This window comes from Narcine bancroftii, chromosome 2 (assembly GCF_036971445.1).
Source record: "Narcine bancroftii isolate sNarBan1 chromosome 2, sNarBan1.hap1, whole genome shotgun sequence".
Classification (NCBI taxonomy): Eukaryota; Metazoa; Chordata; class Chondrichthyes; order Torpediniformes; family Narcinidae; genus Narcine; species Narcine bancroftii.
Window position 1 is genome coordinate 184,809,938 of NC_091470.1, and position 12,105 is coordinate 184,822,042.

The 12,105-nt window shown below is 49.7% G+C and overlaps 1 protein-coding gene across 1 annotated transcript; it reads right to left on the reverse strand.

Annotated features, from left to right (window-relative positions):
- Positions 1-2,945: 2,945 nt before the first annotated feature.
- LOC138754755 (prostaglandin E synthase-like) lies at positions 2,946-8,766 on the reverse strand. The gene is made up of 3 exons (XM_069919541.1): positions 8,585-8,766; positions 6,880-6,962; positions 2,946-4,976 (listed from the first exon to the last, which is right to left on the reverse strand). Exons 1-3 carry the CDS (start codon positions 8,699-8,701, stop codon positions 4,727-4,729), a joined length of 450 nt encoding a protein of 149 aa, XP_069775642.1. The 5' UTR covers positions 8,702-8,766; the 3' UTR covers positions 2,946-4,726.
- Positions 8,767-12,105: the final 3,339 nt, after the last annotated feature.

Here is a 12,105-nt window from a genome sequence, read left to right on the forward strand (position 1 = left end):
TAGAAAGTGCTGAGAATTTAACAATAATAATAAATAATTATTGTAATCCATTTTGTATATATTCACCAAATCCGTCCCCGCAGCAATCAAACAGGGGCATTGCACAACAAATACAAAGAAAGCAATTTTTTCATCGCCTTTTCCACTTCCCCCCCCCCCATCTCCTTTCTTCTAACTCGGTCTCCCTAGCCCCTTTTCCACGTGCCCCCTGTTCCAAGACTTTACTGGGACACGGTCCAGTGGAAAAGGTATGCCTCTCTCATTGAGGAAGGGCACCATTAAAGAAGGCAGGTTTCATGAGAGGATGACACCCAAGCTCAGGGAAACGGGGTCTAACAGGGATGAAACTCGGGTAATCTACAAACTCAAGACACTTAGGAGGCGGTTCTATCAGGTTACGGACCATAACGAGGAACCGATTGGCCTTATTTCAACCAGGCTTAAAGTATCTGGGGCGACCATCTACCAAACTCCAGAGCACAGTTTTGTGACCAGAAGTGGAGGGACCTGAAGTTGCATCCCCACTCCACAAGGGCCTCATCCACTGCCAGCCAGTCCACAGGCCGCAACAGTCCAGAAAAATGGGAAACTCGTCAGTAAAAATTGTTTGCCGTCCGTTCAATCTTGGCCCGTGGACATGACGTGGCCTGTAAATCTCGTGTGTCTTACAATTGTTCTCCAGGAACCGAAGGGAGGAGAAAACACAGGAGGTTGCAGCCGAGCTCCGAGGGCTCCTTCGCAAACTAGACCTGGTGGAGCAGGAACAAGAGTGTAGGGAGAGGTAGGCAGAGATGATGCAGGCGGGAACGTGAACAGGCAGCAGCGCCAGGCCAACAGCAAAGGACTATCAGACCCGATCAATGAGATCAGACAGGAGATGTGGGCCCAGATGGGCATGATGGGGAACCTGGCGCCTTCGATCGATCTGATTGGCCTTGCCTTCCACCAGCGAGCCGTCCCTCCGGCACCCTCCCTCCCAACAGGTCTGCCTCCTCCCTTGCGCCACCATCCTCCATCCTCTCCACGCCATCCTCCCACCTTCCACAACCTGTCCCCCTCCCAAATCCTCTCCTCCTCCCGCCGTCATCAGCCTGCACCTGCGTGCCCCACCTACATCCCCCCCACCACCCACCCCCCAGGAAGGGAACGCCAGGCACAGGGCGCTGACGAAGGTTCAGCAGACGACTGCCTCCTCTTCCATCCAATTTCTGGAGGAAAGGATGAGAACACCAAGCAAGCAATCGCCCAGGTTCTGCAAGAAAATCGGGAGTGGCTTTCTAAAGTCGAAATGTTTACATTCGCTATTGGAAGTATTAATTGAGTGTGGAACGAGTTGCCAGCTGAACGCGGGCTCAGTTTTAACATTGAAGAAAAATTTGGTCAGGTGCACAGATGGGAGGGATGTGGACTGGGTGCAGGTCAGTGGGACAGGACCAAATAATAGTTTGGCACAGTCTCGAAGGGCCTGTTTATGTCCTGCAGTGTTCTCTGTTGATGGGCTCGTTTCCTGACCCTCTGGAATCGAGAATCCCAATGGTGCGCCACACCTCAGCCTGAATGCCTCTTCTCAGCACCCACCCCCCCCCCCCGCCCCGATACCCACTGCCATTGCATTGAAACCAAGCTCAAGGCAATCAGCGGGTCAAGCAACACTGCTGGGAGAAAAGGCATTGATCAGATTCTCCCATTGGCGTCGCTTAGCCCACTGAGTTCTCCAGGAGGCCACGTTCGGATTCAGATTCCAGCATCCATGGCCCCCCCTAATCTGTGCACTGAAGAAGTGTTTGACACCTCTTGGCCTGTACCCATTGGAATTTAGGAGAATTGAGGAGGGGGGTCTTATTGAACCATTTTGAATGTTGAAAGGCATGGACAGAGTAGATTTAGAAAGGTTGTTTCTACAGCAGGAGAGTCTCGGACAAGAGGGTACAACTTCAGGATTGAAAGGCATCCGCTTAGGACAGAGATGTGGAGGAATTTCTTCAGCCAGAGGGTGGTGAATCTGAGAAATTTGTTGCCACAGGTGGTTGTGGAGGCCAGGTCATTGGGTGTATTCAACACAGGTTCTTAATTAGCCAGGTTATGGGGAGAAGACCGGGCATTGGGGCTGAGTGGGAAAGTGGATCAGCTCATGATTAAATGGTAGGGTTGTCTTGATGGGCCAAAGGGAAGTGTACAGGAGGGAGATAGCTCATTGAATAGTGTCACGCCAACAACCTTGCGCTCAAAGCCAAGGAGAGGATCGTGGACTTCAGGAAGAAGACAGGGAAACATGACCCAGTCCTCATCAAGGGCTCCGTCATGGAGGGGGAGCAAGAAATTCCAATTCCTGGGGGTCAACATCTCCGAGGATCTGACATAGAACCTCCATGCTGATGCAATCACGAAAAAGCCTCGCCAGTGGCTATACTTTCTGAAGTGTCTGAGGAGATTCGGTCTGTTACTGAAGAACATATGGAGCATTCTGGCCAGTCACACCACTGCGCAGTGGGGAGGCACCAACTCTCAGGACCAGAATAAACTCCGGCGGGATTGTGAACGCAGCCTGCGACACCAGACTTCACCCCACCGAGGACATCGACATGAGGCAGTGCCTTAAAAAAAAGCTGCCTCAATCCTCACACCCAATCTCACCCCCCAGGCCGTTCCCTCTTCACTCCACTACCATCGGGGAAGGAGGTCCAGGAATCCAAAAGACGAGTACCCAGTGGCACAAGGATGGCTCCTTCCCCGCCACCATCAGATTCCAACGACCCAAAGACACTGCCTTAGTTTGGCCTTTCGCACACTATTTTTATTTATGGCTGTAAGGTGGTTGACATGAACGTTTTCCCTGTGACGCTGCCGCCAAACGGCAAATTTTGTACTTGTTCGTAAATTCTGATTCTGACACCCTCATAAAATGTGGAGCTCAGAGCCTCTAATAGCAGCAGGGAGCCAGGTGGTTAAACATTTTCCAAATTTAATTTATTATTTATCAAAAAACACCCCCATTCAATATTTCAACATTTTACACTCAATATTTGCTAACAAAATATTAACAATAAATAAATAATATCAAATATCTCCAAATTGGTAATCAATATTTTTTAAATAACATTACATTTAAATGTAAAGGTCAAGCTTCCATTGTTGTCACATAATACTACATTTAGAATGAAACACACCTGAAATTCTTTAACCCTTGTCCGCCGTAAGGTGGACCGAGAGTTGCCACTTTGTCCAGTGGCCCCCTCGCAATTGAATATAGTTAAACATCATGGTGGTCTACAACGAAGACAGTCCCATCCAGGGCAGAAGGTGTAATCCACAGAAATGGCGGATAAACTCAGCATGTTGCGCCGCGGCCTTGTAAGATTGGGACCTGCCACGGCTGGAGGGGGTGGCGTTTGTGAGTTAAATCCACACGACCGGGGCTAGTTTTGACCCAAAGCATCGACTTTGTTTCTCATGGGAGTGAGTGAGACTTTCCTCTTTCCAATCCCTCACCAGAAAGTATCCATTCTCAACAGGCGCACCCCACACCCCCCCCCCCCCCCACCCAGTACTCCACCAGGGGCCACAGCACATTTAAGTAAAAGTCTTGTCTACTTTTTTTTGGTTGGAATATATGGGTCAGCACAACATTGAGGGTCAAAGGGCCTGTACTGTGTTGCAGTGTTCCATGTTCTGCTTTTGCTTCCAGCCTCTGCGCTGCTTGTGTTTGACGGTCAGCGGATGGCTTAGATCTCTTCCCCTTGGAACAGAGGGGGGAGGGGTGCACGGAGGACATGCTGGAAGCACGTCGAATTCTGTCAGTCATAGACTGGGTGGACAGTGTGGAGGTTTACCCCTTGGCTCTGGTGTTTGGAACCAGAGGGCATAGGGGATTTGAAGGGGCACTTTGTCCCTTCCGGGGGGGGGGGGGCGGAATTCGGAACCCAGTCCCTTTGAGGGGCGGGATGTGCTCTTGAGGGCATTTAAGGAATAGCTGCAGTCTGAGAGGGCTGGATACCGGATGGCACTCACAGAAAAGACCGGACGTGGCGGTTGGCCTTGCGCTTAGTGCAACGTTTTCACTGCTCCAGTGATCGGGACCGGACCTGAGTTCGAACCCCGCGCTGCCTGTAAGAGGTTTGCGCGTTCTCCCCACATCGCATGGGTTTTCTCCGGGGGGCTCCGGTTTCCTCCCACCCTTTAAAAACGTACCGGGGGTGTAGGTTAATGGGGTGTAATTTTGGTGACACAAACTCGTGGGGCCGAATTGGCACACCCTGCCCAACTGAGACCACCTGCAAATCGGAGGAACAGCATCTCATCTTCCGTCTGGGTGCCCTCCAACCGGACAGCATTAACATCGACCTCTCTGATTCCCATTAAGCCCCCCCTCCCTGACCCATGTCATTCCTTCCAGCTTTTTATCATTCCTTGCCCCCTCTGTCTCCTCCCAAAGAGGCAAAGTCAATTCTCACCTGTCCTCTTATCAGATCCAATGAACACCTTTTGTCTGTTTGCCTGGGTTCCTCCCCCTCCCAACTCTTCCCCCTTTCTCTCCCCAGTCTTTATTCAAGACACCTGCCTGCTTTTTGAGGACAGGCTCAGGCCTGAAACACCGGTTATAACCTCTTCCTACAGACACTGAGTTCCCCCTGTATTTCTGTGGGATTTTTTAGATGTCAAAGGGGGAGAGGGGAAGAAGGTTGAAGCACTGAAGTCACTCTAAGCTGCAGATGCCAGCCCGGCCCCGTCACCAGAAGGAGGCCATGTTGACCAGGATCTTCAGGGCCATGGAGAAGCAGGGGATTTGCCCGACCATGTAGGCCAACGACCGGGTGGGAGCCTTCAGGGCACATAGGTAGGCCACGCCGTGCACCATCCTGGCCAAGAAGAAGATGCGGAAGTGAATCCTCGCAATGGATGGGCTGGGATCCAACAGGCAGTACATGACCCCCAGGAAGAGGAAAGGGTAGATACATTCCATGTCATTACGGTGAGCTCTGCGGTAATCACAAGGGGAAAGATTAGTCCATCACCCCGATCTCTCTCCTATTGAGCTGCAAAACCGTTGGGAGATCATTGAAGACAAATGGAATATTACTTTTTTGAGATTTATCTAATTTTAACTCTAAATGCAATGGTTTAAAATAACCCAATGGAAATATCGCAGGGTCGAATTTTAAATTTAAACATAACTTCCAAGAGTTCTTTAATTTTATTCCAAAAAGGTTTAACCGTCTCACATAACCAAAATGAATGTAAAGAAATGTTCCCACTTCCTTATGACATCAACCTGAATTAACGTAACGAACCAAACTGTATCACACATTCACAATTTTAGTCAGAACTACTTTCACATATCGACATCCAATGTGCTGGGGAGATAGATATTCCTAAGTCTTTCTCCCATTTCAGTCTAGTTTTATCTCCATCTGGCTTTGGCATTTTAACCTGCAATAAACTATACATGTTTGACATAAAACCTTTCTTAACGCCTTCGGTAAGTAAACTCTCAAATTTAGATCTTCTCGGAAGGCACAGAGTACATCCAAAATTATCTAACCATATAACAATTACTGTACGGAAACAGGTCATCTCGGCCCTTCTAGTCTGCACCGATTTAAGTGAAACTCCACTAATCCCATCTACCCGCTCCCTGCCCATAACCCTTCCAACCTTCTCACATAGATACACTCATCCAACCTCCTCTTAAATGACAGAATTGACCCTGCTGTGACCACCTCTTCTGGAAGGTCATTCCACTCAGCCACCTCTCTCTGAATGAGGAAGCACCTCATATTTCTTCAGAAGTTCTTCCCTCTAACCCTTAACTTATGACCCCTTGTTCCAATCTTCCCTACTCTCAGGGGAAAGAGCCTATTCACATCTACTCTATCTATTCCCTTCATAATTTTAAATAAAATACCTCCAACAAATCCTCGCTCAACTTTCTATGCTCCAATGAATAAAGACTCATTCTTTCTCCGTATTCTAGATGCTGCAATCCAGGCAACATCTTAGTCAATCTTGTAACGTTAAAGCTTTAACTTGATAAAAAGTTAAAAAGAGTACTTGAAGGTTCATCATTATTTCTTTCTCATTCTTTGGAAAGAAATAAAATATCCTGCCTCCTAACAATCTTTTATAAGGTTGGTGCTAGCAGTAGCTAGGAAATATCGTAAAGTTACATGGAAGAATGAGATTAAATTGAATATTCAACGATGGCACACGCAGAGATGAGGACATGCATTCCTTTAGGGAAGGTAACATATAATTTACAAAATAATTATCCTTTTTTTGTGCAAGTTTGGAGCTCGTACAGGGATTGGATGTGTTCTAATTATCCCAATCCACCACACATACCCGAATATAATTGCTCTCTTCCGCTCTCTCTCTCTCTCTCTCTCTCTCTCTCTCTCTCTCTCTCTCTCTCTCACTCTCTCTCCTTTTTTTGGGGGTGTAGTTTAGTGGTGGGTTGGGTGGGGTAGGAGCGATAGGGTGGGGGGTTTTATTCAATAAAATATGTATCGAATTATACTTTGATGTATCATTTAATATTGATTATAAATAAAGTTTTCCAAAAAAAAAATTTTTTAATTCTCTTATGTTTAAATTTAGACATACAACACGATAACAGGCACCCAATTGACCGACAACCCCTGCATATTTTGAAGGGTGGGAGGAAATCCCATGGTGGGTGGCAGAAATGGCGGCGAAGGTAGCGCCTTTTTTGCACTTTATTGAGTGACAACAGGGAAGGACAGCACTCTCTGCCACACCAGAACTGAAGTCATGGCCAGGGCAGGAGTGGCGATGCTCAGGGGAGGGGGCAAGTCAACAGCAGCAGGGCAGCTTGGCCTCTGTGGCCATGGCGACCGAGGGGCGAAACAGCCCAGAGCTCACCTCCGGCAGCGCTCTACTAATGGGTTGGCCCGGCAAAACTTCAGGCCTCCGTGTCTCAGGGCGTCCTCGGGGTTGGCAAAAGCCTGTTGGAGGGAGAGGGACAATCTGGTCAGACTAGAGGCAGTGTTATCTTTTCCACGCCCCCCACTCCACTCCCGTTACCCCCCCGCCCCCTTCCACCTGCCCGGGTTCCTCTGGTGGAACTCAGAGGCACCACTCAAACCTGAGGATGCGTGAGGTTGTTACCTTGTGGGAGGAGTGGTACTGAGGGAGGGTCAGTGGAGGAGGGGTGATACAGAGAGAGGGTCATTGTGGGATGGGTGATACTTAGGGAGGCGTCAATGTGGGAGGGACTGCACTGAGGGAGGGTTGCCATGTGGGGGACATTCCCGGTGGCAAAAATCAGTAGTGCCGCTATGGTGAAGCTGTTCACATTTTACTGGGAGCTGCAGTGTGGTGTCTGCCGGGGAGGGTGGTCCCCGTCCCACAGCGATGGCCGCCAGGGGGTTGGAGCAGTCCAAACTGCGCTGACCCCCGATCAGCCACGGGTGCTTGTTGTGCCCAAAGCCTGACAGGTTTTTTGCGGGAACTGGTCCGGCACAGCGCTCTCCACCTCGAGCAGAGATTCACGCTGCGCAATTCCGATGCGTGGCAAAACCATTCCTGCATGCTTTCCACTTCCTCGCCCTCATCAGTCGTCTGGACACGCTGTGGCGGTCAGTTTTACCACCTGGCATCGAGTGAGGGGAGTCCCCAGTGGGAGTTCCAGTATGCAGGAGTCCTTCCCCTTTGCTTCAGGGACTCGGGGTGGAGAGCGCTGCACTGAGCAGTGCCGGGTAACCGATTCCTAAGTTGCTTCACCGTCACCCCGGCCGCCCGTCACTCCTGCAGTCGGGAGGAGACGGTGGAATGAGAGAGGTTTCAGCCCCACCTGAAGGGCCTGCTTCTCAAACTTTGGCTGCACTTCAGCTCCCACGGTCCTGACCTACGGCCGCCCAGTGCAGGGGGAGCGGGGTGTTCAGTGGATCTCCATGCAGGGTTGCTGCTGCAGGGGGTGGAGGAGGTTGGCCAAATTGGTTATTCGCAGGTCGAGGCGATGGGCAGTCGAGGATGCAGGGCATGCTGACGGCCTGACCATCTTTCAGGGTGATGTCTGGGCATTGGAACGGGAACACGCGGTATCCAAGGGGATGGTGGCCAAGTTCAGGGAACAGCGGGCCCCTCCTGGGGATCGAGTATGTGGTCGATGATGAAAATCACGTTTTAATTTGATGTGTGATATTGTGTAATAGAGAGGTGGTTCTACTCACATCCCACCTGAAGCAATCCCTAGGCCATTGGTGCTCTGTGATTGGTAAAGGATTGCTTCAGGTGGGATGTGAGTGGGAAGGGAAGGTTGGGAACCACTGCTCTAGACCCAATTGTTACTGAAATTCTTTGCTTGTCATTGGCCCATTCCCTTTGGAGCTCTGAACCCGTGCACATAATGAGTCAACGAGGGACGGTTAAAACAGTGGTTTTCAACCCTTTTCTTCCACCCACATCCACCTGAAGCAACCCCTTACTGATCACAGAGCATCGACAGCAGAGGGATTACTTCAGGTGGGATGTGAGTGGAAAAGAAAAGGTTGAGGACCATGGGGTTAACAGAACACGAGAGGTGATACTCGGAATGAAGGAATCTCTGATCCAGCAGCGTCCTTACCTTCTTGCGAAGTCTGACTTGCCCCGTGAGAATCGCGGTGGCGAACATCTTCACGAGCAGCAGCGATGAGTAGAATATATACGAGCAGAAGGCTTCATTCTTCAGGTTCAATGTCATGCTCGCTGAGGGCAGGCTGCAGCCACTTCTGAACTGGATTCCACTCCCAACATGGTTTATAGCTGGGAAAGAGGGCGGAGTCTTCTCCAACCTGCCAAGACTTGTGCAAGAGCTGTGAACAGACGCAACCTTCTGAAGAAATTTTTTTTTAAATGCTGGAACAACCCGTCCGGCTCCCCATTGAGGCAACAATGTTCAAAGAGGAAGTATAACATCAAGCCGAATGTTTCATTAACATTGCGGTTACAGTGAAATTTGCTGCAACCGTAAAGTTTATGGCCCCCAAGATGACTCTTACATCTTTGCTGCCATAGATAATTACAGAACCACACTGCATGAAGTTCAAGTTTTAAATTTAAATTTAAACGTACAGCACAGTGACAGGCCCTTCTGGCCCATGGGCTGCCCATTTGGAAGGCCAGTACAGACCAGGACCAGAATAAACTCCAGAGGGTCGTTAACGCAGCTTGCGACTTCACGGGCACCAGACTTCACTCCTCCGAGGACCTTGACACGGGGCAGCATCTTAAATAAAGCAACCTCAATCCTCAAAAGCCCCCCCCCCCCCCCCACCACCACCACCACCCAGGCCATCCCCTCTTCCCTCTGCTACCATCAGGAGCCTAAAGACGAGGACAGATTCTTCCCCTCTGCCTGAATGGACAATGAATCACAGACACTGCCTTACTTTTCATGCACTAAAATTATTATTATTTTATTTTTTACTGTAATGTGGTAAGATGGTTATAATATGAATGTTTGCTCTGTGACGCTGCCACAAACCCTGAATTTTACGGCTTGTTCATGACAATTTCCTGATTTGGATTCGGATTCTGATTATACCCAACGCACTGACAACCCTGTATGTTTTGCAGGGCGGAGGGTTGAGGAAAGCTGGAGAAATCGATGGTTGGAGAGTATCCAGATGCGCCGTTGATAGAACTGGCTCAATGGGCGGGGGGCATGGGGGAGGCAACGATTACCATATTTGACAGCATATGACCCACTTTTCTCCCCTCAAAAATACGCCTCCCCTTCCCGAGTCTTATATGCGAAGTCGGAATGGAGCAGGCCGCTGGCTCCTCGCCCAGCTTCAAGGAGAAGCAGCTGCTGTCCATAAAGTGGCCAGCTCTGAACATCCTTGGAGCGGGGCGGGGACCAGACATGATTCTCTCACCTGAGGCAGTCGTCTCTCTGCCAGGGAATTGCAATGAATCACGTTCAACCTCAGAATCAAACAAAAATTTAACTCTGGCTACATATAAACCTTTGAGCACGCCCTGGCAACCACCAATAGATCGCTGGATGTGTCAGGCACAAGCCCATACAAGACCAACTGCATGTCCCAGGAAACACCTCAGACCAGAGAACTAAAGTTCAAGGGCTAAATGATTTATGGATCTCAAAGAACTTTGGCTGCGCCCACCACCCCACCCCCCCCCCAACCAATCGATCCTCTTTCCGCTATTTCGCTGAGTTCTCACAAGACAAAGGAACATAAGTAGGCCACTCGGCCCATCAAATCTGTTCCGTGAATCTACACTAAGCTACTCTACACTAGTTCCAGTTTCCGGCCTTGTCCCCATATCCCTTGATGCCCTCACTAATGAGATACTTGTTTATTTCTTGTTTAAACACTCCCAGTGATCTGGCTTCCATTGCTGTGGCTGCCAGATCCACGACCCTCTGGCTAAAGTTCTTCCTAATCGCTGTTTTATATGGATAGCCTCTAATTTTCAGACTATAACCCCTTGTCCTCGATTCACCCACCAAGTGAAACATCTTACCCACCCTATCTAAACCTTTCAAAATATGAAAAACCTCTATGAGATCTCCTCTCGTTCTCCTAGACTCCAGCGAATACAACCCAAGAGCTGGCAAGCGCTCCTCGTACGTAAGCCCTTGCACTCCGGGAATCATCCTGGTAAATCTCCTCTGCACCCTCCCCAACAACATCACATCCTTTCTAAGATAGGGGGCCCAAAACTACACACAATTCTCCAAATGGGGCCTCACCAGGGCCTCACCAGTGGCACCATCAACGCCTCTTTACTTTTATACACTATTCCTCTTGAAATGAATGCCAACATAGCATTCGGTTTCTTCATGACCAATTCCACCTGGTCATTAACTTTTAGGTTTCCCTGCACGAGGACACCCAGGTCCCTTTGCAAATCCGAGGTCTGAATTTTCACCCCATCCCAATTGTATTCTGCCTGTTTGTTTCCACTGCCAAAGTGTACAACTCTTCATTTCTCTATGTTAAATGTCATCTGCCATAATTCTGCCCAGTCTCCTAATCTGTCTATATCCTACTGCAACTTCACGGTTTCTGCTACACTTCGGGGATGGTGTAAAGTTAATTCATGCTCTCATGGAACACCGACCGTCGGGGGGCACGGTTAGCGCAGCAGTGTTGGAGCGCCAGCTATTGGGACCGTGCTGACTGTCTGCACCTTCTCCCTGTGTCACCGGGGGTTTCCTCCGAGGGCTCTGGTTTCTTCCCACCCTTCGAAACGTACCAGGTTGTACATCAATTGGGTGGCATGGGCTTGTGGTCCGAAAGGGCCTGTTACCGTGCTGTAGGTCTAAATTTTACAAATTTAATGGAACCCTACACCACAGTACAGACCCCTTTAGGGTTCGATGTAGTGCTGACCTACATAGTCCTACCAAAATAAAAAATCCTCACTACCCCGTAACCCTATTTTATCCATTTGCCTGCCTTAAACACCCCCAATATTTCAGCCAGCAAAGGATCCAGGCCCCCATGACTCTCTGTGTTTAAAAAAAAATATCCCTGACGTCTTCCCTGAAATTTTCTCCCTTCACTTTGCTCAGACATCCCGTGGTGTTTGCTGAATTCGCCCTGGGAAGAAGGTGTTGGCCATCCACCCTATCTATTTCCTCCCATAATCTTGTAGGTCACCTCTCATCCTTGTTCACTCAAAAGAGAAGCTCTGTTGACCTTGCCTCATACAATCTAAGCAAAGTCCTGGCGAATCTCCTCTGCACCCTCTCTGTAGCTTCCACACCCTTCCTATAATGAGGTGACCAGAACTGAACACAATACTCTTAAGTGCAGTCTCACCAGAGATTTGTAAAGTTGCAACAGGACCTCTCTACAGAAAATGGTGCCTAAGGCGGGGGGTGGTCAACCCTCCACGCATCAAAATAAATGACGACAAGGAAGTCTCGCAAGATCGGGCTGTAGGTCGAGGAGAAGAGGGGGCGCTGGCTGGGGGGACTGGTAGGGGGGGAGTGGGCACTGGCCGAGGAGGGCACAGATGGGGGTGGAGGTGGCGCTGGTGGGAGGAGTGGGGGAAGGGGGCTGCTGGCCAGGCTGGTGGCGCCGACTGGGGGTCGGACTCGGTCTAGACGAATCGGTCCTCCGCCTAAGCTGA

Coding starts and splice junctions, on each gene's coding strand:
- LOC138754755 (XM_069919541.1), bottom strand. CDS start 8,701: ATGACATTGAACCTGAAGAATGAAGCCTTCTGCTCGTATATATTCTAC. Junction 6,963..8,584: donor AAGTCAGACTTCGCAAGAAG/GTAAGGACGCTG, acceptor TCCCTCCAACAG/GCTTTTGCCAACCCCGAGGA. Junction 4,977..6,879: donor TTAGTAGAGCGCTGCCGGAG/GTGAGCTCTGGG, acceptor TGATTACCGCAG/AGCTCACCGTAATGACATGG.